Source organism: Varanus komodoensis, unplaced genomic scaffold (genome assembly GCF_004798865.1).
Source record: "Varanus komodoensis strain SLA01 unplaced genomic scaffold, ASM479886v1 scaffold2, whole genome shotgun sequence".
NCBI classification, from domain to species: domain Eukaryota; kingdom Metazoa; phylum Chordata; class Lepidosauria; order Squamata; family Varanidae; genus Varanus; species Varanus komodoensis.
Genome location: NW_025335568.1, coordinates 28,017,963 through 28,040,091, shown reverse-complemented (window position 1 = coordinate 28,040,091; position 22,129 = coordinate 28,017,963). Strand labels below are relative to the sequence as shown.

Genomic DNA, 22,129 nt, shown 5'->3' with positions numbered 1-22,129 from the left:
CTTTCTTTCTAATAAGAGCATTCATAAGACTATGCCCCCGGCTGCAGCCTGTCGGGAGAGCGGACAGCTTCGGCCGGCCCTGCCCAAGGCTCGGAGGATCGCAGGCTGACTGGCCGCGCCGCCGCCTCGCGATGCGGTCCCTGAACATCACGCCGGAGGGGTTCGCGCAGCTCCTGCGGGAGAACAACGTGACCCGCGAGCAGTTCATCGCGCGCTACGGGCTGCAGCCGCTGGTCTACATCCCCGAGCTGCCCGGCCGCGCCCAGCTGGCCTTCGCGCTCGCCTGCGCGCTCATCTGCGCCCTGGCGCTCTTCGGGAACGGCCTGGTGCTCTACGTGGTGGCGCGCCGCAAAGCCATGCGCACCGTCACCAACATCTTCATCTGCTCGCTGGCGCTCAGCGACGTGCTCATCGCGCTCTTCTGCGTGCCCTTCACGCTGCTGCAGAACGTGTCCCGCAACTGGCCTGGCGGTGAGTGGGGCGGCGGCGGCCGGGGCGCGCGGGTCTCGCCGGTGTCGCCTCGCCCTGCCGGCTGAGCCCAAGTGACCAGGGAGCAGGCTGGCCCCGTAAGGAAAGCCGAACCCGGAAAACTTGCAAGCGACGGAAACAGCGCGTAGCGCTAATCGTGATAGGGTTTACTTCGGGGTAGGCGCACACAGGATAGCTCGGTCAGTGGCTGCTGCGGGCTTATTGGCGGACTATTTTACCCCTTATTTCATTTGCATTTAATTTTGGGGGGGGGCATGATCCAAAGTGTGAATCTGTTTAGTATTGCTTAAGGAAATTGTTCACATTTTAAATTCCCTTCCGTCTTAAAACAGTTTCCTTCATGCAGTTCTGCTTAGGGAGGGGAGGTGGTGGTAAAATTCTACATTCTTTCTCGTTCTGGAATAGTTCTTGGGTGGGTGGGTGGGGGGCAGCAGAGAGATCCTGATAATGTATAGTACTGTGGTGGATGGTGTACAGTGGGAAGATCGGAATGATGCTGATTATCCCATTTTTAATGCTAACGCATATGTAAGGATAGGAGAGAAGCCATGCTGGATCAGACCAGTGGTCCACCCAGTCCAGCAATCCTTTCTCATGGGGGCAAGCAAGGGTGGTGTTACTGTGGATGTTCTCTTGTCATGTCTTTTCTACCTTTTCCTTTATTGTATTTTATTTATTGTATTTACTGCCCATTTTCTTCCTCTTGCAAAGTGCTTTTACATAATCATCTTCATTTTATCCTCACAACACCACCCCTGTGAAGAAGACTAGGCTGAAAGGGAGTGACTTGCCAAGGTTGAGCTTAATGGCCAAGTGGGGACCAGAACCCAGATCTGCCTAAATCCCAGTTCAGTGCTTTAAGCACAGTAGCATGTTGGCCCTTTAAAAGTGGGTTGAAGACAACAACGACAATAACAATGCATCTTTAGCTCTGAGCACAAGTAGAAAGCTATTGCTTATGAACAGCTATGGCCCAGCGCAAAAGAGCAATGCCAATTAGAAGCTCCCCTTCTTCTATCCGTGCTCTTCTCACTGCAGCATTTAGCCTTGGAAATATAAGGCTTACAATATGACCCTAACCTTCATCTGCCTACGAGAGAGCTGCTTGGCTATTTTGTGGTTGAAAAAGGCAAACTCTGGCTTTCCTCACCCTGGTGGTCCTGCAAGAAGCATCATGATGACTAGGAGCATAGCATGCTGGATGTGCAGGACATTTTATGAATTGGAGGCCTCTTCGCTTAGTGGAGTGGGCTGGAACTGGTGATGCAGGACTTGATATGTATAAATACAAAACATCAGCCGGGGAAGCACATCTTCTTTTAGACTTTTCATATTAGGCTTAACTGGGGGTATAAGTGTAGTGGGTATATTCCATTGCAGCTTACCCAATTGTATAATATAGCAATGTAGTAAAACATTTTAAAATATGAATATGTTTTCAGTCCTGCTCCTACACAGTGACCCAGAAGATAAATAGACAGAGGGAAGGGGAACATTTGGTGCAGGTGACGACTCCTTTGCTGTTGTGCAAGGTTAGTTGGAGGGACAACCACTTACTGAAGTGGCAACCAGGGTAACACAGGAGGAGTTTGGGGGCATTGCCCTCTAAAAGAGAGGGTGAAAGCAAGAAGGAGCCATAGCAACAAGAGTACAGCTTGCTATAGTTGGGCCAATGGTTTCTTGTTCAGTGGGTGAAGTGCATACGTGTGCAAGCTCTGAAGCCATAGAGCTGCCCCTCTCTCTCTGTTTGCTCCTTATCAGAGGCTTCAGGAGAAATGTGAACAAAGACATTGACATTCACTGAGGATAAGTGTCTAGAACACAACTGCAATAAATATTTTAAGTCACATTTTAAGGGGGAGCTGCATTCTAATGGGTATGTGTGTAATTCAACCAATGGATGTGAGTGCTGCAAAAATGTAGGCAAAGTCCATGATTAAAATTAAGCTTTCCCTCAAGCAGGAGAGGAAAATAATAGCCATTTGTATAGTGGCTGATTGTTAAAAGTATGTCAAGTTCACGTACACTTGTTCTCTTTGCAACAATCTTTTGCTCTCTTTGCAATCATCCTCTAAGGTAGGTGAGTATTATCACCATAGTGCTGATGGGAGGTTGAGAGGGAGAGGCTTCCTAGGGTGTTCATCACAAATGATTGATGAGCCTCATGATTCCACCTGTTTCTCACCCACTGCATTGCATTATACCAGTAGTGTTTTCCCAAAAAAAAGTACACTGCCCCCAGGAAAATAAATAAATACAAAAAATCAGCCAGGGAAATACATCTTTTAGACTTTGCACACTAGACTTACCTGGGAGTGAATATATGAATGCATGGGAGTCTTCAGTGTACTTCTTCCTGGCATTCTTTGGAGGGGGGAGTGTGCTTGCCCATTATCACTAAGGTGAATTTCTTTGCATATTTAGATGGAAAAGAATTCTACAGCTTTAAATGAACTGGATCCAGCTCTGTGTACTAATGAATGCTTACATGACTTGCTTCCTCCTCAGATGAATAAGGGCAGGGAAAGTCTATGTGCACATTCGAACACTTAGAATTAATTGTTGAGTGGCATATGCACACATGTCTATTCTGAATGTGTATTCAGAAATGAGAGACAATCACTTAAGTATTAATAACTTATAAAAATCAATAACTGGGGGTAGTTAAAGCCTGTTGAAGAACTCAAACTACTATGGCCCAGATCACAGTTTCAAACGGTTGCTAACACTTCTGTGAATGGCATAATCCCTGTGTTACTTGCTGAACTGTGACCAGTGATGGCTGGTACATGTTGGAACTGCTGGGGTGGAAACCAGGGTAGCGAACAGTAGGTGAAATCAGGGGTAAAAGCAGGGGACCTAAGAATAGGCAGATTCATAGCCCCATTAAAAAGCCTTCCTCCAGCTTTTAGGTTAGTTGCTTGACTCCCCGTTGCACTCTGTGTATACAAGGCATTCTGCCTTTGCCCCCAGTATATCATAGCAGTCACCCCCCATAGAAACACATTTCAGTGATGCAGGTTTTCCCGAAAAAGTTGAATTGGATATTTTTTCCAGAAAAAATTCTGGAAAATGTTCCTATGAAAATTAGACTAATTTGCACTGGGTGATTCACAAGCAAGTACTTAATCTCACACATTGTTTAAATTTAAGAAAGATAAGAGTACTGGAAACTGTTGATACACTAATCTGTTTTAGCAACCCAAAGAACTGTGCATGATATGCCAAACCCTAATCCATTGCAACAGAATTTGGACTTCTTCCACTAATGTTATTGGACACTTTCAGTTTTACTGTCATTTAGTAGTTCTGTTTCATAGTTTAAGACCTATATGTGTTTGAAAAACATGCATATGTCTCACATCATACTTACTAGGGATACAATTTCCTGGAAAACATTACAGCTCTGAAACCACAGATATATAGAAACAGCAATTAAGGTTATACATTGTATTCTGTGTTAAAGCCAGTCTTTATGGCCAGGAATTCTGTTTTGCTTCTAGTTTCTCACAGTAGAAAACAACCTGGCTTGTGATCTTCCAAAAGCACCTTTGCCCCTTTGCCAAATGACAAATACCACCTTCTTTATAATTCATCTTTCCTCATTTTTGAAAGGGTCATCTTGGCTCTCACAGTCCATTTCCAGATCCCAGAACTCAGTGTCACTGAACCCCTCCCTCTCTCCCATCACTCCTTTTATCATTTCCTTTTCAAGCTATTATCTCTGTCACTGATTCTTTGTAGGATATAGTCAAAATCTCTATTGACTTGCAGCACTGTTCAGATGATGAAGGAATGTGAAACTGCTGGTAGGTGACCTGAGCTACCAGGATAGGCTGGAATATTACTTGCTTAGTTTGATTTACAAGTTATAATTCTCTTACATCTGTTCAGGACTTTGTTCATGGGTCAGTCTTGCTTTCCTTCAGTATCTCCCATGTCAGCAGAACCTCACAGTTGTGAAAATACATGGGTGCATCTAATGGTCAGAGCAATCGCAACTACCTCTAGGTCTTGTCTGGTGTGCTTAGTCTAGACTGCTGTTGGCAGCCATCTAGATAAGCACTGGGGAACAGGAAGGAAGGCGACTGGGGCACAGATAGGGATTGGTGTAGGTGGACAACCCTCAGCCTCCTCCCTGGACTCCCTCCACCACATCCATTTCCCTCTCTCCAAGGCATAGTTGCACTCTTGGAGATACAACCATGGTTTTTTTCCATGCCAGGTGCAAGGGGATGGGTCAGGGCTTGGCCTTTAGCACATAGGGGCTCCAGCAACTCCTGTGCTGCCCCTGATGATGTCAGGAGGCCATTGAGTCTTAGTGGATGATTATTGGATTAGTGGATGATGATGAGTCTTAGTGGAATATGAGCCAACAGCTAGGAAAGCTAATGCAGTCTGGGGCTGCATTTAACGGAAGGAAGGATAATGTGCCATGTGACCCATTGACAAATTGGAACAGCTGGAGAAGAACAACAGGAATAGTGAGAGGTGTGGAAACCATGCCGTATGAGGAGCAGTCACAAGAGCTATCTAGGGTTGGCTTGCAGAAGTAAATGTTAAGAAGAGATACGATAGCAGTCCGGAAACAGCTGAAAGTCTCTCATGCAGAAGGTGGATCAAGCTTGTTCTCTGTTGTTCCAGAGGGAACTGACAGAAATTGTGAGAAAGCTGATTCCAGCTTAACAACAGGAGAAATTTGGTAACTGTGAGATCTGTTCAGCGGTGGAACAGATGGCCTTGGAAGGTGGTAGGTTTGCCTTTTTGGAATTATTCAAGCAGAGGCTGGTTGGCCATCTGTCAGGGATGTTGTAGCTACATCCTGCAGTGCCGAGGCCTGCATTAAGCAGGGTATGGACTACAACCCAGTGACCTCCATGTAGATCTTTGCTCCCTACCCTTCACATTTTAAAAAATAAAATCCTTGGAAAATGTTAGAGAAGTTGTTTCATTGTATTTTTGTCTTCTCATTGTTCCCTGCCTAGCCTCTAGCCTTGCTCTTTCTCTGCCTCTTTGCCCTCTCCCATCCTGCTTCTAGACTTGCTATTTTTCCACTACTTTTCAGCCCAATTTTGCCTAGCTGGGTCCCATGACAGGCATTATGTAACTAATGGCATCCTCCATGGAAGTGATCTTGTGGTGATGCCCACAGCAGTTTTTCAAATTTTCAAATGTGTTGAAAAGTGCAAAAAGTTTGAGGACCACTTGACTAGAACATTTTTGAGGTCTGCTCCAAGTCTATGATTCTGTTATCTCTGTAATTATACAGGTATTTGACTTTGAAAAAAACACACTAATATTTTATGTTTGATAAAGCTGGCTGTGTAATTAAATAATGGACATTCACAGGCAAGCAGATAGACCCTAAAAGGTCTTCAAAACAATATGTTGGCAAGAAAACATGTAAAAGATGAGAAGGATTAAAATGCATTTATTTTTCAGTCTGAAAAAGCAAACCTCATGAGAAACAGGAAGAGGTATAACAGAAAGGAAAGATATGAAAACAGACCAAAAAAGCAAGGGAAGAAAGATAGAAGGGTGGTGGAAGAATGTCTTGAAGTTGTTTTTGGCACTTCATCTGGCAATAAAGCCCAGGAGACATTGTCAGCACCATATTCTTTTTTTCAAGCAGTTTGCCCTCTCTCCTCAGCAAGTCCTACATGCCCTTAAGCAGTTCAGCCTCAGTGAAACAGTGTAATACTCCCTACTCCCTTCATAGTTTTCTTCTTGGTTTACTGAAAATCCTGCAATAGGGCAATTCCAGTTTTAGGACCAATGAAAATGACCTAAATTTTGGAATTAGACAATTTTGGGATTTGGGGGAAATAAGATCATAGACCAGAATCACCATCTTTGGAGGTGGGGAGGTTATGCATTTTGGAAAACACCATGTGAGGTAGACTCTACAAGCAGAAAAAATATTTTTTTCACTCAAAGACTTTGCACTCAGCATATCCCCCAACCACTAGGTAATACAATTTGTTCTCAGTAGACCATGTGGCAACACAGGAGAATTTTTTCCCACCCTTGGAATTTTCCATAAAAGGAATAGCCATGTAGTCACTCTGATCAACAGTAAAGCTTCCAGCTTCTCACTGCCCTCTCTTCTTGAGCATCCCAACTCCCTCTTTTCGATGATGCCATGTTTGCCAGTGCAAGATGATCTGGCCTTGTCCATTATTTAAGCTGCAGTGGGTTGTAGTGTGTGCTGGCAGCCATTCTGAATACTCAACCCTGGGGGAGGGAGGCTGTTTGAACCTGAGCAGCAAATAAATTTGCAACAGAACAAATGTTACTGGAGGGTTCTTGAATCATTCTGGGTTCAGATGACAGAACAAACCATGGCACTGATGCCTCATCCACCAGGGCTTATATAATTGGTGATTGTGTGAAACAGCCCATAGTGTAGCTATGCACAATCATTTCCTTAGATGTGACACTGATAAGAACCATGTCCCTCTGGGAGGAGGCATTAGATTTTCCCCACCTCATTCCCCACATTGAAATTCTAACTACTGCCACCTCCAGCCTAGGAGGATGAAACAATTGCTGTCAATTCCTCTTTGCAAGGCATCAGCGTTCCTTTTTCCTCTTCACTCGGAGTGAGTAGGAGTCAGTCACAATATTGGAACAGCTCCAATAGTCAGAATACTGGAACCGCTCTAATTGATGGCAATATCACTGTAAACAGCACTAGTCCTTCAAGAAATTGGAGCAGAACATTCAGCTTGCAGGATTCATAAACAAGAAAGGTTGATAGTTCTAGAAAAAGTTTTGCTAAGTTTCCTTTGGCCATCTTTGAAATATTTGTGGTGTTTTACAGAAAGACAAAAACAAAATGACAGGTTTTGGAAGTAGAAAATGTCAGCAGCACCTGGAGAACTGGGACAAACTTTTTAAAACAATTGTAAACCCAAAGAATACAATTAGGGCCAGTGTGGCTCACTTGTGTTAAACTGGATATTTTATATGGCACTTCATCCAATAGTTTTGTCAGGAGTACTTTTGCCTTCTTCCACATTCTGTCTATGATTTGGGGGCAAATTATGCCATCCACCTGATTACTATAAATTATGATGGCTGTAAGACAGAAGGTGCAGCAGGAGATGTCTGGACCTTAAAAAGAAATGAGGATTGTGTGAATGCCGAGTACCTCCTTGATAAGCATGCTTTGGTTTGTCTCGATGTACAATTTAGGACTGTCAGCAATATAGAAACTTAGACTGCAATCCTGTGCGACCCAACAGTGAAACACTGGGACTTGCTCTTCAGTAAACATGCATATGATTGTGCTGTGATTGGATAATGGATTCCTGCTGTACTTGGAATTAGTTCCCCTGGTTTTTTTCAATGACAACATTCCTTATGAGACTTGACCAGAAGGACCACTAAAATGACTGCTTCATTTCGCTTAGCAAGCACAACTGACAAAGGTAGAAAAAGAGAACACAGAGCAAGATATAGGCCAGCTTCCTTTGATAGCCCTACCTGAGCCAGTCATGGGAGGTAAAGGTGGCCTAAACATGGCCTAAAATTACTTTTAAAGAAAATGAATACATTTGGAGGGTACCAGGTTGGGAATGATTGATGCAGGTTTTATATATTAGCAGATCTTCATTTTACTGATGGACTGAAATATTTGATATCATTTTTATGGTGGTTTAAAACACATCCAATACTTTCTGATCTTCTCTTGAAATTCCTATTCTTGTTTAAGTATTACATTGACTCATGCTCTGATCTTTGAGCTTTGTATTCTTGAAAGTAATTTAAGAAGCCATTTTATTTGAATATTAGTTGCATTTACTATATGGCGATGTGATTACCAACCTTCCAGCTTTCTCTTAAACTTCATTGTATTTTGGGTCTTAGCTTTTTAAAGGTTTTTTCCTCAATTTTTTTCATATTCATGCAGGAAGGCATCATTTCCCTACTTGGTGGCTTCCAGGTGTGTGGGACTGCAGTCCCAGCATCCTCAAGCCTGCCTAGTTGACTGGTGGATGGTGAGAGCTGTGGCCCGACACATTCAGGGAGCATCGGGTTGGGAGGTCTGTGTAATGGGCTGTTGTCAGACACTTCAGCGCATACTGATATTTTGGACATCACTTTGGTGTCATTCCTCCTTCCGGTACAAAATGAAAGTTTAGCTGAAATGAAAGCAACAACGGGACTATTTTAAGTATGCTGCATACAGATGGCTAATTTGCTTGCCTCTTACCCTCAAGTCAGGCCATAAAACAAATATTGCTGCACTTACGTTTAATGAGCTGCAAATGCCATCCATTGCACACTGAGCACAACAAATGTCTGATTCTGCCCTGTTAACTGCTAGGGCTTAATGAATTTAACTTGACTGAGGGATTAGCAGTTTAACTCTTCTGTGTCTTAAGTGGGCTTAAATGCTTTTTCTTAAAGCGCAAGATTATAGAGGAGGGAAATTAAGTAAAGGAAGGCTTAGCTAAATAGTTATGTGAATCTCATGTCAACAGGCAAGGTTTAGCATTAAAGCTGTAACGAGAATAAGAAGTACAGCCTTCTAAATGAGAGATCAAAAAGAAATAATTGATTCCCTTTAAACGCAGAGCTGCTTGTGGCAGGCTAAAGCGGAACCTTCTGAAAACCATTTTGGAAGTTAGTGTTGCTGAAGGACTATGCAGCTGTGGAGATTGCACTCTTGATGATTGGAAAGGTCTGAACTTGGAGACTTCTGAACATCCAGTGCAGCAGAGGTGATCTTTGTGTCTCTGCCCTCTTATCATTGCTCTTCCATCCTGGCTTCTCTGGTCTCTTACCTTCCTCACCCACTGAACCTGCTCTTCACCTTCTGTGAGGATACTTCTTCCATCTTGGGATATAGGCAGCACAGTTCCTTCCACATCACTGTGAAGGTAGAGGGACTCTGCTCTCTGACTCCCCGTTCTGCGCTTTGAGCACTGTCTGTAGCCTTAAAGGGAGAATCTCCTGTATCTTGTGGACCCTCAGATGATGTCTAGGGACCATGGAATTACTTCCTTAGCTATTGTAGTAGTATATGACTCAGCAGAGCTGTTTTCTTCCCTTGGAAATAAATTTGATGCATGGTGGGAATAGGCTTTTTATTGCCTTAAGATGGGGGAGTCAACCTGATTGAACAACTACTCCCATCAGACCCAGACCAGTCAGTTTGCAGGAATGATGGGAGCTATTGCCTTAAAACTCAAAGGATTGCTTGCTGCTTCAGGGTGGTTTATTGGCTTTCCTGTGGGTTTGGTTATGTTGTTCAAGCAAAGCACTTTTTTCCCAGGAAACCCATGTTCTTCCTATAAAATATTGTGTCAGTCTTCCCTTCTCTTTCTCTTTGAATAAAAGAGCATGTGCGCACACACACACACGATTTCTGCATGGCAGGAACTGAGGTGTAGCGGCCCATCTATCCATTATATTTTCTGGTCAATTTATTCCTTCTTGAGTTGCTTGGATAGTCATGGATTACTTCTCTTCAAATTTATGACAAATTTGTTGAAACACTTGCAGTAGTTGGTTGGTAAGGGACTGTTTCCACTGGTAGCTTTCCAAGATTATGTATTGCAAGTCAAAAGTAATTTACCCCAACAAGAGTGAGATCTAGTAAGCAGGACTCCTAAACTATATATGTACAGTATGTACCCAGAAGTAGTCTTTTTGTTAGAAGAAAGACAAATGGAGTGTGGGGTGGAGACACATAGAAGTGCATATAATTTTTCATGGTGTGTAGACGTGGGTAGGGATTTTCTCCTAACACTAGTGTTGGACTCAAGGGGTCTGGACCTGATACACGCAGGCCAATTTAGGATAACAAGGATGAGAGGTAGAAAAACTGTATTTTATTCCTGAGGATGCAGTTCAGTCACAGCAAAGTCTCAGTCAACCTCAAGTGCATGGCAGAGCCCCCTTTTCTACCCCTGATGACCAGGTAGTGATGACAGCTACTTATTGGGTTGAAATTTCCTCTGCGATAGTTGACTGGCACATTCGAATACAGGTGGTTCCTGTGCCTTACCTGGGAGGCTGGGTACCTGGAGGTTGGGCTGGGAGCTTTTGGCAGGAGATTGCTCAATCTCTAGCCACTTGTAATGTTTTGATATAGTAAGATGATGCTTTGGACGTGACCAGCCTACCCAGGCTTAATGCCAGCCGGCCAGGTGAGTCCCACACTAGAATCCAGTGTTATTCAAAGAGGTTGAACAGTGAGAAATTTGAGCTGTATAAAAATAAATTGTCCATATATGGATTTTGTTACCTTTAATAAGATAATTGCATGGTTTTTCCAGCTTCTGATTTCCCAGAAACATAGGCCTGGTCTCACACAATGCAAAAACCATTTTGAAATCTGTTGTTGTGTTGTTTGAGCAGTATGTTAGGCACATATTACTTAGAACCCATAGTTTGGTGTTGGGTTGTCAACTCTGGATTGCTGTCATTATGGGTTATCATTATGCCTCAACCCCAAATCGTGGTATATGTGTTATTTCACCAGCTGCAGAGCCAGTAGGCAAGACTCCCCACAGCCCTGCAAAGCAGCTTCTCTACATTTCAATATCACAGTAGTGCATAGGTATTTCGAATACAACAAGGGAACTGGTGATTGAGGATGGTAGTTCATAAAACAACTCACAGTTTGTTTAATTGTTTGCCAGACGAGCCCTTGGTAGTACAACAAACCATGGGTCAAATAAACCCTGGAATACATTATGTGCAAACCAGAACTACACAGAAAACAAAAGAGGAAATATAGGCAACTGTTGTTTAAGCTAGGTCAGAGTATTAGTTTATCCAGCTCAGTAGCTCAGTGTGTTCCTAGCTATACCTGGAGATGCTGGGTTGTTAAGCCTGGGAGTGTCTATATGTCAGGTCTGTGTGGTACCACTGAACTATATCAGAGATGAATCTGGCATGCCAGTTCCTTACTATCCCTGAGCTGCCAGGTCTCTAGTGTAAGCATGAACTTTTAGGCATGAAATGTGAACAGCAAACTAACTCCTGTTGCCAGTGGAAATTCGATATTTTTGCATCTGGTGGATCACATGACTGAGCAGGAAGATAAGAAGAAATGAGTCTAAAGAACTGTACCAGTACTTGAAACTTCAGACACAGGTTGAGGAATAGATGAAAGTCTGAAAAAAGTATCGACTGTCATGGAGATTCAAGAGCAGAAAGATGGTGGTAAAAAACTGGAGAAAATGTTGACATGTTTAGGATGCAGGCACTGTAAATTGGATGGTTCCTGGCTTTTTTTTATGATAGGATGGTTTGGTGTCTGGACAATCTTGCCCATCTAATACAATGAGTTCCAAACCAGTCTTTTTGTAGTGTTAATATGTTTTATGTTGGAAATCTGTGCTCAAGGGGGAATGGAATAAAGAGAGGAGGCAATATTTATGGAGATAACATGTTTAAACTTGAAATTGGGCCTGGTCTGTAAAGAGCTCAGTAACCATTAACTTTATAGTAGAAATCAAGGGCTGACATCCAGTTCATTTCTGTTTGTAGAATGACAGACTGAGCTTGTTGATGATTTGCGCTATTTCAGCAGAAACTCTATTCCATTAAGGAAGAGATGTTTGTTTTTATCTTTGGATACAGTGCTGCAGTTTGGCTGCTAAGTGAGTAGCATCTTAAAAACTGTTATCACATTTGCTGGAGAATATCTACTTAATTTGGAATGGTGCTCGATTGTTCATTTTAAATCTTGGCCTGTTTTGGAGTGAATATTGTTTGACTCCGATTTTTCTAGTTTAGCAACAGCAGCAACAACAAAAGTTGTTTAGTTACTGAGTTTTTTGTGAATTGCTTGTAAAGTCAAGAGACAATAACTGGTGACAAGGATCTTTTGGCTTACCTCATAAACAAGGCAGAAGAAACAAAACCTAAATAGTAGCCTATTTTCACAGTAACAGATCCTTTGAAGTCTGAGATCAGGCTGTGTTCTTGCTAGGGCTGACTCAAGACACCCTTCCCATTCCTTGAACAAAAGTCAACTGGACAAGAAGGTGAATCTTTCTTTGGCATTTGCAGTGGCACAGTATCCTCCAGCACCCCTGAAAGTTGTGAGAAAGAATGTTATTTTTCCTATTGTTATTTAATATCTTATTGTCCTTGTTCTAAAAACAAGCAGAAATGGGAAAGTGCTCTGAAAAAAAAAACAGAAGATAAAGTGGAGATCACGATATTCAGGACAATGTATATGTTCCTCACCTTCATTTATTCCTTGTTAGAGCCTATGATATAGCTTAATCTGATGGATATTAGTGACTGACGCTAGTGAATTTTGTGCCAGAGCAGTGACTTAAGCACTGGCCTTCCTAGTTAAGTCCCAATGCCAATGGCAGCTCCATACGTTGGATTATTGTTAATTCCTGATCAAGAATGTCTTTACATCAAAGACTTTTAAATAACTTTCCAGGCTTCTGTGCTTGCACAGGAGGTAGGCACAAAATCACACATGCCCCTTCCTAATGTCCCCATGATCCATATGTTAGTGTTCCTGGCATTTTGGTGGTTTTCAGAAATTATACCAAACACTTCATCTGCTTTGAAGTCTAATTGCAGCAGGCGTGGTCACAGATCCAGTTTTCCCTTCTACCAAGTCTAACAACTATGTTCCTACCCCTTGGTTTCAAATTTCATGCCTATAGCTTTTGAAATATCATTGCAAATGCTGTAGGCACGCATTTTTTCCCAGCAATGTTTTTCTCCTGATAAAATATTGTAATCCCAAATACTTTAGGGTTTTTTTGCCTTTGTTTTGATTGAAGTGATTCAATATCCTGCAAGAGTTTTGGGACTTCATATTTCTGTAACATAGCTGTGCATCTGTTTTCTGTAAAGAAAATGGAACTTTTCTACAATCAAAATGATAAGCAGTGATAGAATGGATCTAATTTCCTAGCAAACTGAAATGCAGTTATTTAACTTGCTTGGGTTGAAAACTAAAGCTTTAAAAACTGTTACGGTTAGCCACGAGAATAAAAAAGGCTTTCAAAAGGGCTGAATAGCTTTCTCTCTGGAAAGTAAACAGAGCTTTGGTAGATAATATTTAAAGCTAGTTTTCATAGAATAATTTGTTATTCTCAGTCTGCAAGGTCTGAAAAGCCTGCCCAAGTGCTGAAAATCCTTAATGAAGGAAAAAACATATACAGAATGTTTTAAAGCGAAGTCTGAGTGGCAAAATTTTAGTTTAAAGTCTGCTGCTCTGCAATTGCATTCCAGTTCTCATTCAGCACACAGGTACAGCCTCAACAAGGATCTGAAGTTTGCACGCATCTCTGTTCTCATTGGAGCTTTGGGTCACTGCCATATGGACACTCTTCTCCAGAAGATCCCCTACCATAGCATGTGGCTTAAGGTTTAATTCTCGCACAAGGCAGCCTCAGTTATAACGTTGGGGCATTAAGTAGACTGACTGCAACCTTTCTGTTTGTGGTACCTATGTCAGTTGCCAATCATAACTGCATTAGCATCTTGGATTTATTTATTAATTCCTATGACAAGTTGTCACTCCTGCACTATGGGACTTTTAAAAATGGCATTTCTTATCTGAATATTGTGATATTTCTTATCACAACACTGTGTAATATTGTGATATTTCTTATCACAATATTAACCCACACCTTGATTCAGGTTTATTTGAACTCAGTTCAGTCAAAAAGCCTAGATTTGACCATCTTCACAAAGTTTTTACTGAGTAACAGAGAATGTAAAAGGAGAAATAGGAAGGTGGAATGAGTTTTTGAAAATGGCTAGGATACTGCACCACTTTGCCATCAACTGCTATGGCTGTTTAACTTATATTTATTAAATTGACTTGTTGTTTGTTTTCTTAAGAATAATGCTTCCAGTTTTGTCTTCCTTGTTGGATAATTGCCTGATAAAATTATGATTTTTGTAATGGGGGACAACAGCTACTAGCATTTTCACACATTCAAAAAACTGTGATTATCTTCAGAAAGTGTGAAATGAACTGTGAATTAACTGTGCTAATTTTGCTTCTTATTTGAAGAAGCATCTTTAGTTTTGAGTAAAATGTTTGCTAGCAAGATAATTTTGAAGTTTTGATTTCAGCATTTATGGCCTGAAAGATCAGGATATCTTTATACACTCTGCTCAAGGTTAAGCACTTATTAATTTTGTTGATTTTCTTGAAATTGAAGAGTGCTTAACTTTGGTAGTGTCGAAATGTTTACTGATTTACATAGTTGTACAGGCAAGAAGGCAGACCAATTGGCCTTCATATTTACTATAATTTGTTCTATTGACCTTCGTGTCAGGGACTTCAGGGCTTAAATCACATGCCTGTCTCAGAATTCATGTTGAAATGAATGTATTTACCTTTAGAACAAACAAAACAGGAGCCAGTATGGAGACAATACTGATCATTCCAGCTTACTTCAGGTTACAAAATATCCTTCAGAGACAAGACACAAATGCGGAAAAATGTTTTTAATATGGATGCTGCTGATGACTTGGATTTTTTGCTCCAATCCTGTTTAGGTGCCTTTGCCTGCAAGATGGTGCCGTTTGTCCAGTCCACTGCAATAGTTACTGAGATTCTTACAATGAGCTGCATTGCTGTGGAAAGATACAATGGCATTGTCCACCCTCTAAAAATGAAATGGCAGTACACCAACAGAAGAGCGTACAAAATGCTTGGTAAGGTCCTGGACAATCTTGGTAGCTCACCAAACAAGGCAGAATGTGTGTTGCATCATCACCCCTACTTCTAACCATCTTCATGATGCTTGCTAACCTTAACATTTTTTTCAGGATTACATCCCATTTGGTTTAGTGCAACATGCCTTCGGTGTTACCGAAAAGAGTTTGAAAGCTTATTTGGTCCAGAGTGCTGTGGGGCAGACTGCTGACTGGGGCAGTTGCCTTTGGCTTCCTTTTTGCAACAGCTTCTTTGGCTACTGGTGTTTCCAGGCACAATTCAAAAGCTGGTTTTGACCTGAAAGCGTTACACAACTTGAGATTAGGCTAGCTGAATGACTGCCTTCTCCCTCCTGTACGAGCCTGCCAAGGTTGCAAGAGCTTTGGGGGAGGCACCTTTCTTGGTTGCTTCCCCACTATAAGCATGTTTGGTGGCAACTTCTGTGGCATTTCCAGGCTCTGGAACTCTCTGTTAATGGTGTCTTGGTTTGTTTCCTGTTTGTTGTCCTTCTACCAGCAGGCAAGGAACTTTTCGTTCAGGCAGTTCTTTGGCATGTAAGTTGGTCGCTGCTGAAGGATTTTGGCTGCTTGGGTGCTGTCTGCTTCTTTTCAACTGAATTATTTTATTGTTATAATTCATCTGTATTTTATCTAATTTATCTTGTTAGCTGCCTTGAGTGCCATGTTTGGTAGAATATGGATATACATTTAATAAATATAAAATGACACCAAGACCAATGCTCTGCATGCTGCATCAGTAATTTAAACAAAAATACAACTAGGTTACTGTGATTTATGTGGTTGCATCTCTGAAAAAACATAACAATTCTGTCCTTATTTTCAGGTATAGTCTGGTTGCTGGCAGCTATTGTTGGGTCACCTATGTGGCACGTACAGCGACTAGAGGTACGGTATGTTGTGCTGTGCAATTAGACCCGTCTAGGCCAATAATTATATTGAGTATTTGTATAGTGTGTGTTTTTCCTATTTGCAAAACACTTGTAAACTTGTCAGTTGAGAAATAATTAGAATAGACTATGTTCTCTCACAGTATTAACACTTTACTGTTAGAACTGGAAATGACAAATTACACGACAACTTGGAGTGTGATCCTATAGCCACTAGATGCTGTCAAGATGGCAGTAGCATTATTTGAAGTCCTAGCTGCAGTCTTCGAAACATGCTGTGAACTTGAAGTGCTCTAAAGGTTAAGCATTTGCTTTTCTCTGAAGAAATAGCCACACTTGCTGTGACTCCAAGATGCAAGGTTGCAGGATCTTGTATGCCAGTATTTTGGCAGTGCCTCAGCATCCTCTTCTTGTGCTCTGAGACAAAAGCGGTCTAACTATTTTGCATGGTGGGAGAAGTGCAGAGGCAACCTCGGCCTCCATGCTTCTACTCTTCTAATATGTCCATAATTCTCCAAGTTTGAATTGCACTGTTACTGGATTTATGGACTGTTCTTTGAAATAATATTCACCTGGCCTTCACAGTATATTGGTTGAACTATGTTTATTCTTTTTGGCCATAAACATAATTTCAGGGTGAATTCATGCTGTCACTTTCATGTGTATCTTGAATTTTACCTTAACTCTGCTCGATTTATTGAGTCTTATAAAGCATAGTACTTTGAGTTCTGCTCTTTAGAAGTAGATTTGGTTATTAGGAATTATAGATTTTTCTTTTGCAATTATTTTTATTTATTTATTTAGAAATTTCTATGCCGCCCCATTTGCCGAAGCCTCGGAGCGGCTTACAATGTGCTAATTTGATTTATTTGAAAAAAATGACATGATATATATGTTGCTTATAGGTATTCATTTCTAAGAATTTTCAGCTTTCTTATAGGGAAACACTCCCCACCCCAAGTAAATAGACAAATGTTTTGAGTTTCTACATTTTTCACAAAGACAACAAATGTGAATTAGCTAGTTAGGATTAATATTACTTTACTGTTCTGCTTTATATTTATTTAGTCATTTATTTATTTTTCCATTTATATCCTGTCTTTTCCCTACAAAGGGCTCAAGGCAGCTTACATCATTCTCCTCCTCCATCTTATCCCCACAACAACAACCCTGTGAGGTAGGTTGGGCTGAGAGTCTGTGACTGGCCCAAAGTCACCCAGTTGGCTCCATGGCTGAGCGGGGACTCGAACCCAGATCGTCTGAGTCCCAGTCCCATGCTCTTAACCACCACACCACACTGGCTCTCCTTTGCTCTTCTTTGGCTTGTTTGAAAAAAATCAGGCATAGATATATTAGGGTGAAATTTGAATTGAGGATTATGTTTTATCTCACTTAAGCTAGAATTTGTAAACCAGCAACAAACCATGGATCAAGGAAGGCCTACAAATCCTGGCTTGTTTAGGTACAGTAACTTCTGCTTTGGATATCACATGAACCTAGCTGTACATCACTTGTTTACCCACTTGCAGGAGGAACCTAATGGGAGCCGATGAGCTGCAAGTTGCATGTACTAGCTGAGAGTTGATGCACTAGCATGCAACTTGTTCAAAGTGTGGTTCAGTAAGCCAGGATTCCTGCCATGAAGTGTGACTGTTGTTATTAGCTAAAGGATCTCAGCAATGCAAGGCTGGGAATAATCTCTGTATCTGATACCTGAAAGTATGTGGTTTAAGCAGAGTAGTGCCCCAAGTTAATCCAAGGCCCTTGCATATATCTGATGAAATTGTATGCAGTTTTTCTTATTCATAGGCCATTGACAATGGAAGTATATTTGCCTATATTGAGATTTTAATTTCTTTTGTTTCAGAATAAATATGACTTCCTTTATGATAAAGAATATGTTTGCTGCTTGGAAGAATGGGCCAGTTCTGTTCACCAAAAGATATATGCTACTTTCATTTTGGTCATTCTCTTCCTTCTCCCCTTGATGCTGATGCTCTTGCTCTACAGTAAGATTGGTTGTGAGCTCTGGATTAAGAAAAGAGTTGGGGATGCTTCTGTTCTGCAAACCATTCATGGGAATGAAATGTCCAAAATAGCATGGTGCGTACTCTCAGTCTCTGTGACCCAAACTTTTGGTTAAGTATCTTTTATTGGCTTCTTTAGCGGGCCTCTTCCTTTTTTTGAGAATAACAGCATGCATGTAGACAGGAATTATCTTGACAAGGTATACTTAGGACCAAACTCCTAGTCAGAAGCAAATGCTGCCTTTCGCCTGGATGCTTCCAGACATCAACTTTCCTCATTCACAGAATTGTACAGGGGGGGAGGAATCCAGGTGGCATTTCACGGTCTTTCTATGTTGCCCTCCATTTCTCCCATTTTTTACTTACCATAGGAAAAAATGTCAAGGAGAAAAAGAAGGACTAGCTGCACAATACCTTCTTATTGGTAGCATTAGGAGTTCTCTGCCTAGAGACATGTTTTCCCAACTAGAGATCCCCAGTTTCTGGTTTTTTTCAGGCAGAGACATGGATTATCTCATCCTTTGCTAGGAGTAGGAATCACTTGAGCAATCAGTTACTAAGAGCAATCAGTCAGAAATCTCACCACCAATTGTTAAGAAAGCTACAGCAAACATTCAATATCACCTTTTCTTTGGAAGATTCCCGCAGTCATGGGCGATGAACATTATAAAAGCAAACTTATCGACAAGTTTTAATAGTCCTAAATATTAATGACATCTACAATTTCAGCATAATAATAATCTATCAATTCTAGACCACTTAACACCCACCCACATTTTGCATAGCTCAGTTAACATGGGAGCCTGTTTAGTGCAGCTCCTTTCTCTTGGATGGCTCTTCCAACCTAGTGTATTTCAGATATGTTGAATTACATATCACCCCCAGAATGATGGGTTTAGGCATGTTGACTAAGGATGATGTGAGTTGTTTTCCAGTATATCTCTTGACATGTCTGGAGGGCATCAAATTGGGGAAAGCTGTGCTTGGTAATGTGTTTATCTCCACATGATGTTAGAGGAGCCTAGACCTGTGCTGCAGCATCTCCCTAAGCCAGCATTGGTCCAGGTGGTGGCAACACCTTCTTTTTCAAATGGTAGCAGAAACGTTCTTGTTTCTCATTGTTTTACTATTTCTCAGAGTAAAAGTAGACACATTCCACTTAGTTGTGTAGAATGCAGGAAAGTGGTAGCACAACCCAGATGTTCTATTTCTTCAACCGGAAAAGGCAGAGGCCCAGTTCACATGACACAATTGTCCGTCTGTTATACAATCCATGAATGAATATACAAAGGAAGGAACATGCTGGCTGCAATGTGCCTGCTGGTTTTGTTTTGACCCAGCAACCCATGAATGGTTCCCTCATGGGTTGTTTAGCAAGTTGTTTAAGCTGGGAGTGCTGGCTTGCTTGGCCCCTCAATGTCTCAGAGCTCTTGACATGCCAAGCAATCTATGAAAGAACTGATTGTGACTTGTTGAATGAAAGTGGAAGAGCTGGGTGTGCTGCAGGCAGGGCATCCACCCTTTGCCCCTTGTTATTAACAATTCACAGGCTGTTTAGCCCATGGGCTGTCATAATGTGTGAACCAGCACAGCCATAGACTGCCCCTGGTAAATTCTCTTACACTTTTGTAGCTTGATCATATACATCAGCTACCAAGTGGCAAGGAAGGTTTTGCCAAACCTCTTGTCCAAAGGTGTAGTAAAATAGTCACGAACATGTGAAGCTACCTTATGCGGAACTAGACGGTTGGATCATGGTGTCTAATGTCTGGTCTCACTGGCAACAGCTTTTCATAAACTCAGGGAAAAGTCTTCCCTGGCACTGCTGCTGGGGAACATTTAGTTATAGACCTCTCTGTCATTCCGCACCCACATCGTTTGTATCCTTTCCAGATTCTTATGCTTGTCCAGACATCATGCAGAAATTCTCAATGTACCTTTGTCTTCTTTCAGGAAAAAGAAGCGAGCAATTATCATGATGATAACTGTTGTGGTTTTGTTTGCCGTTTGCTGGGCTCCTTTTCACGTAATGCATATGATGATTGAATACAGTAAGTAACTTGTTCTTCTGAAAGTGTTGTGGTTTGGTTTTTTATCCAAGAAGCAGGGTGTGGGAAATCCATAAAATAGTATGGAATATTGAATTGTATACAATTCATGCTTCAGTAAAGAATATCTTCACAGCCACTGATACTAATAAAGGACTCAACCATAATACAGATCATTATATACAGGGAATGGGAGAAAAATCAGTTTTGGTCTCATTTTAACATGGTCCAATCTAATTCATGAATCCTAACTAATCTACAAACTGGAATGCAAATGACTTCTAGATTTCCTCTAATCAGAATGCATACAAAATAGATATATTAGGGAAAGTTGCATGCAAAAATGCATAAGCTATGGAAAATAAAGGTATGGAAATACCTTATATCAAAGGTTTGTATTAGAAGAAAATGCATATGAATTTCCTTGTGTATAAAAATGTGTATGGATTTTCATGCTTTGGCTATTGTGCAATATAGAAATATAATAAATAAATCACATCTGCAACCTGATGTACAAGTGGGAAGAAATAAACTTGGCAACATGGAAAGGTAAACAAACTTCTCAATCTTGGTTATATGCATAAACACAAACAGAGCAATCAAGATATCCTTATTATACATAGAACATACTTTAACTTATTTGTCATAATGTAAAATTCCAAGTACTCCCTTATGATTTTGTTGCTTTCATTCTTTGCTTCTTTTTTTGTTCAGTGCTGTCCTCTTCTGTTCCTTCCTTCCTTTGAAGTTGTTTTTTTTTTAATAACTGTGTACTTGTATTACCTAAATCGCCTCTTGAATTCTGGTATCTTTCTATCTTGAAATATAATGAATTCTCTCTTGTAATGTAATTTTCAGGTACGTCAAGGAGCTAGGGAATATAAATAAGCAGCAGACAATTCTTTCCAAGTTTATAGAATGTAATGCTTTTCTACACAAAACCCACTTGATGAAATTTGATTATTTGTTGAAACTGGGTTAGAGGAATTTGCATAACAGATGCAGAAACATAGTTCAAGGAAGCTGCAATTTTAATCCACAGATGACTCTCTTTTCTAGTGCAACAGGTGTTGACTGATCCTGAGGGGTTCTTTTTTGGTTTTAGTTGAGAAATATGGTGATACTGTATTAGCAAAGTTGTTGAAATTGGCCATGATTACTTGATGGGTGTGTGTTTGGGGGTGCTATAATAGCATTTTAGATCCTCTGTTGGACCAAAATATGCTGCCCCTCCAAGTGTCAAATAGAGGCTTGTGCCACAGTCCTGAGTGGTTGAAATTAATTTGTTGGATGCTTGGAGAATTGTGCACCCTGGTGAGTGCCATGATGATACATTTATTTCACCATTCCATTAGAATTGCTTTTAATTAAATTACTTTTCAGCCTCTAAATCACTGATAAGTCAAATTAAAGCATGTAAAATTGAAACACTGGTAATTTAAGATTGTGCCCCAATCTATTTGAAATAGAAATTTTCAGATTTGCCTTGCTCTTAGGCTTTGGCACTTTCATGTTTCACTTCTTAATGACAAGATATTTAAAAATTGGATTTTTGCAGAGCTTTGTGAGTGTTTTGAAAATAATTAGGGTGCTGAGGAAACTGATGTCACTGAGTGGGAAGGCAGCAAAGCTTTTATCTAGGGTATAATTATTGCTTAAGCTTCACATAATAAGAAATTTTAAAATTTCAACAGGCATCATTATGTGAGGAATTGAAAGTGCTTCTAACCCATTGCCATTTCTGCCACCTACTTGGCTGTATCAGGAGTTACGGAATGTAAAATATAAGATAAATAATTCCTTCACATCAGACAGAAATAAACTGAAGCTCATTCCAGACAACACGGAGGTCCTGTTGGTTGGCAGATCGGGCTTTGGAGAGGGTGAATTGAACCTTGTCCTGAACAGGGTTGCACTCCCTCTTAGGGACAAGGTCCACAGCCTGGGAGTGCTCCTCGACCCGGAGCTTTCACTGGAAGCTCAGGTGACA

General features: G+C 41.0%; 1 protein-coding gene across 1 annotated transcript in view; it reads left to right on the top strand.

Moving 5' to 3' along the window:
* The first annotated feature begins 131 nt into the window (after positions 1 to 131).
* QRFPR (pyroglutamylated RFamide peptide receptor) overlaps positions 132 to 22,129 on the top strand; it is a 25,526-nt gene continuing 3,528 nt past the window's right edge. The window contains exons 1-5 of the mRNA XM_044428534.1: positions 132 to 471; positions 14,998 to 15,156; positions 16,001 to 16,062; positions 17,932 to 18,167; positions 20,045 to 20,142. Of these exons, the coding sequence (XP_044284469.1) occupies positions 132 to 471; positions 14,998 to 15,156; positions 16,001 to 16,062; positions 17,932 to 18,167; positions 20,045 to 20,142 (895 nt within the window). The remainder of the gene's footprint in view (positions 472 to 14,997; positions 15,157 to 16,000; positions 16,063 to 17,931; positions 18,168 to 20,044; positions 20,143 to 22,129) is intronic.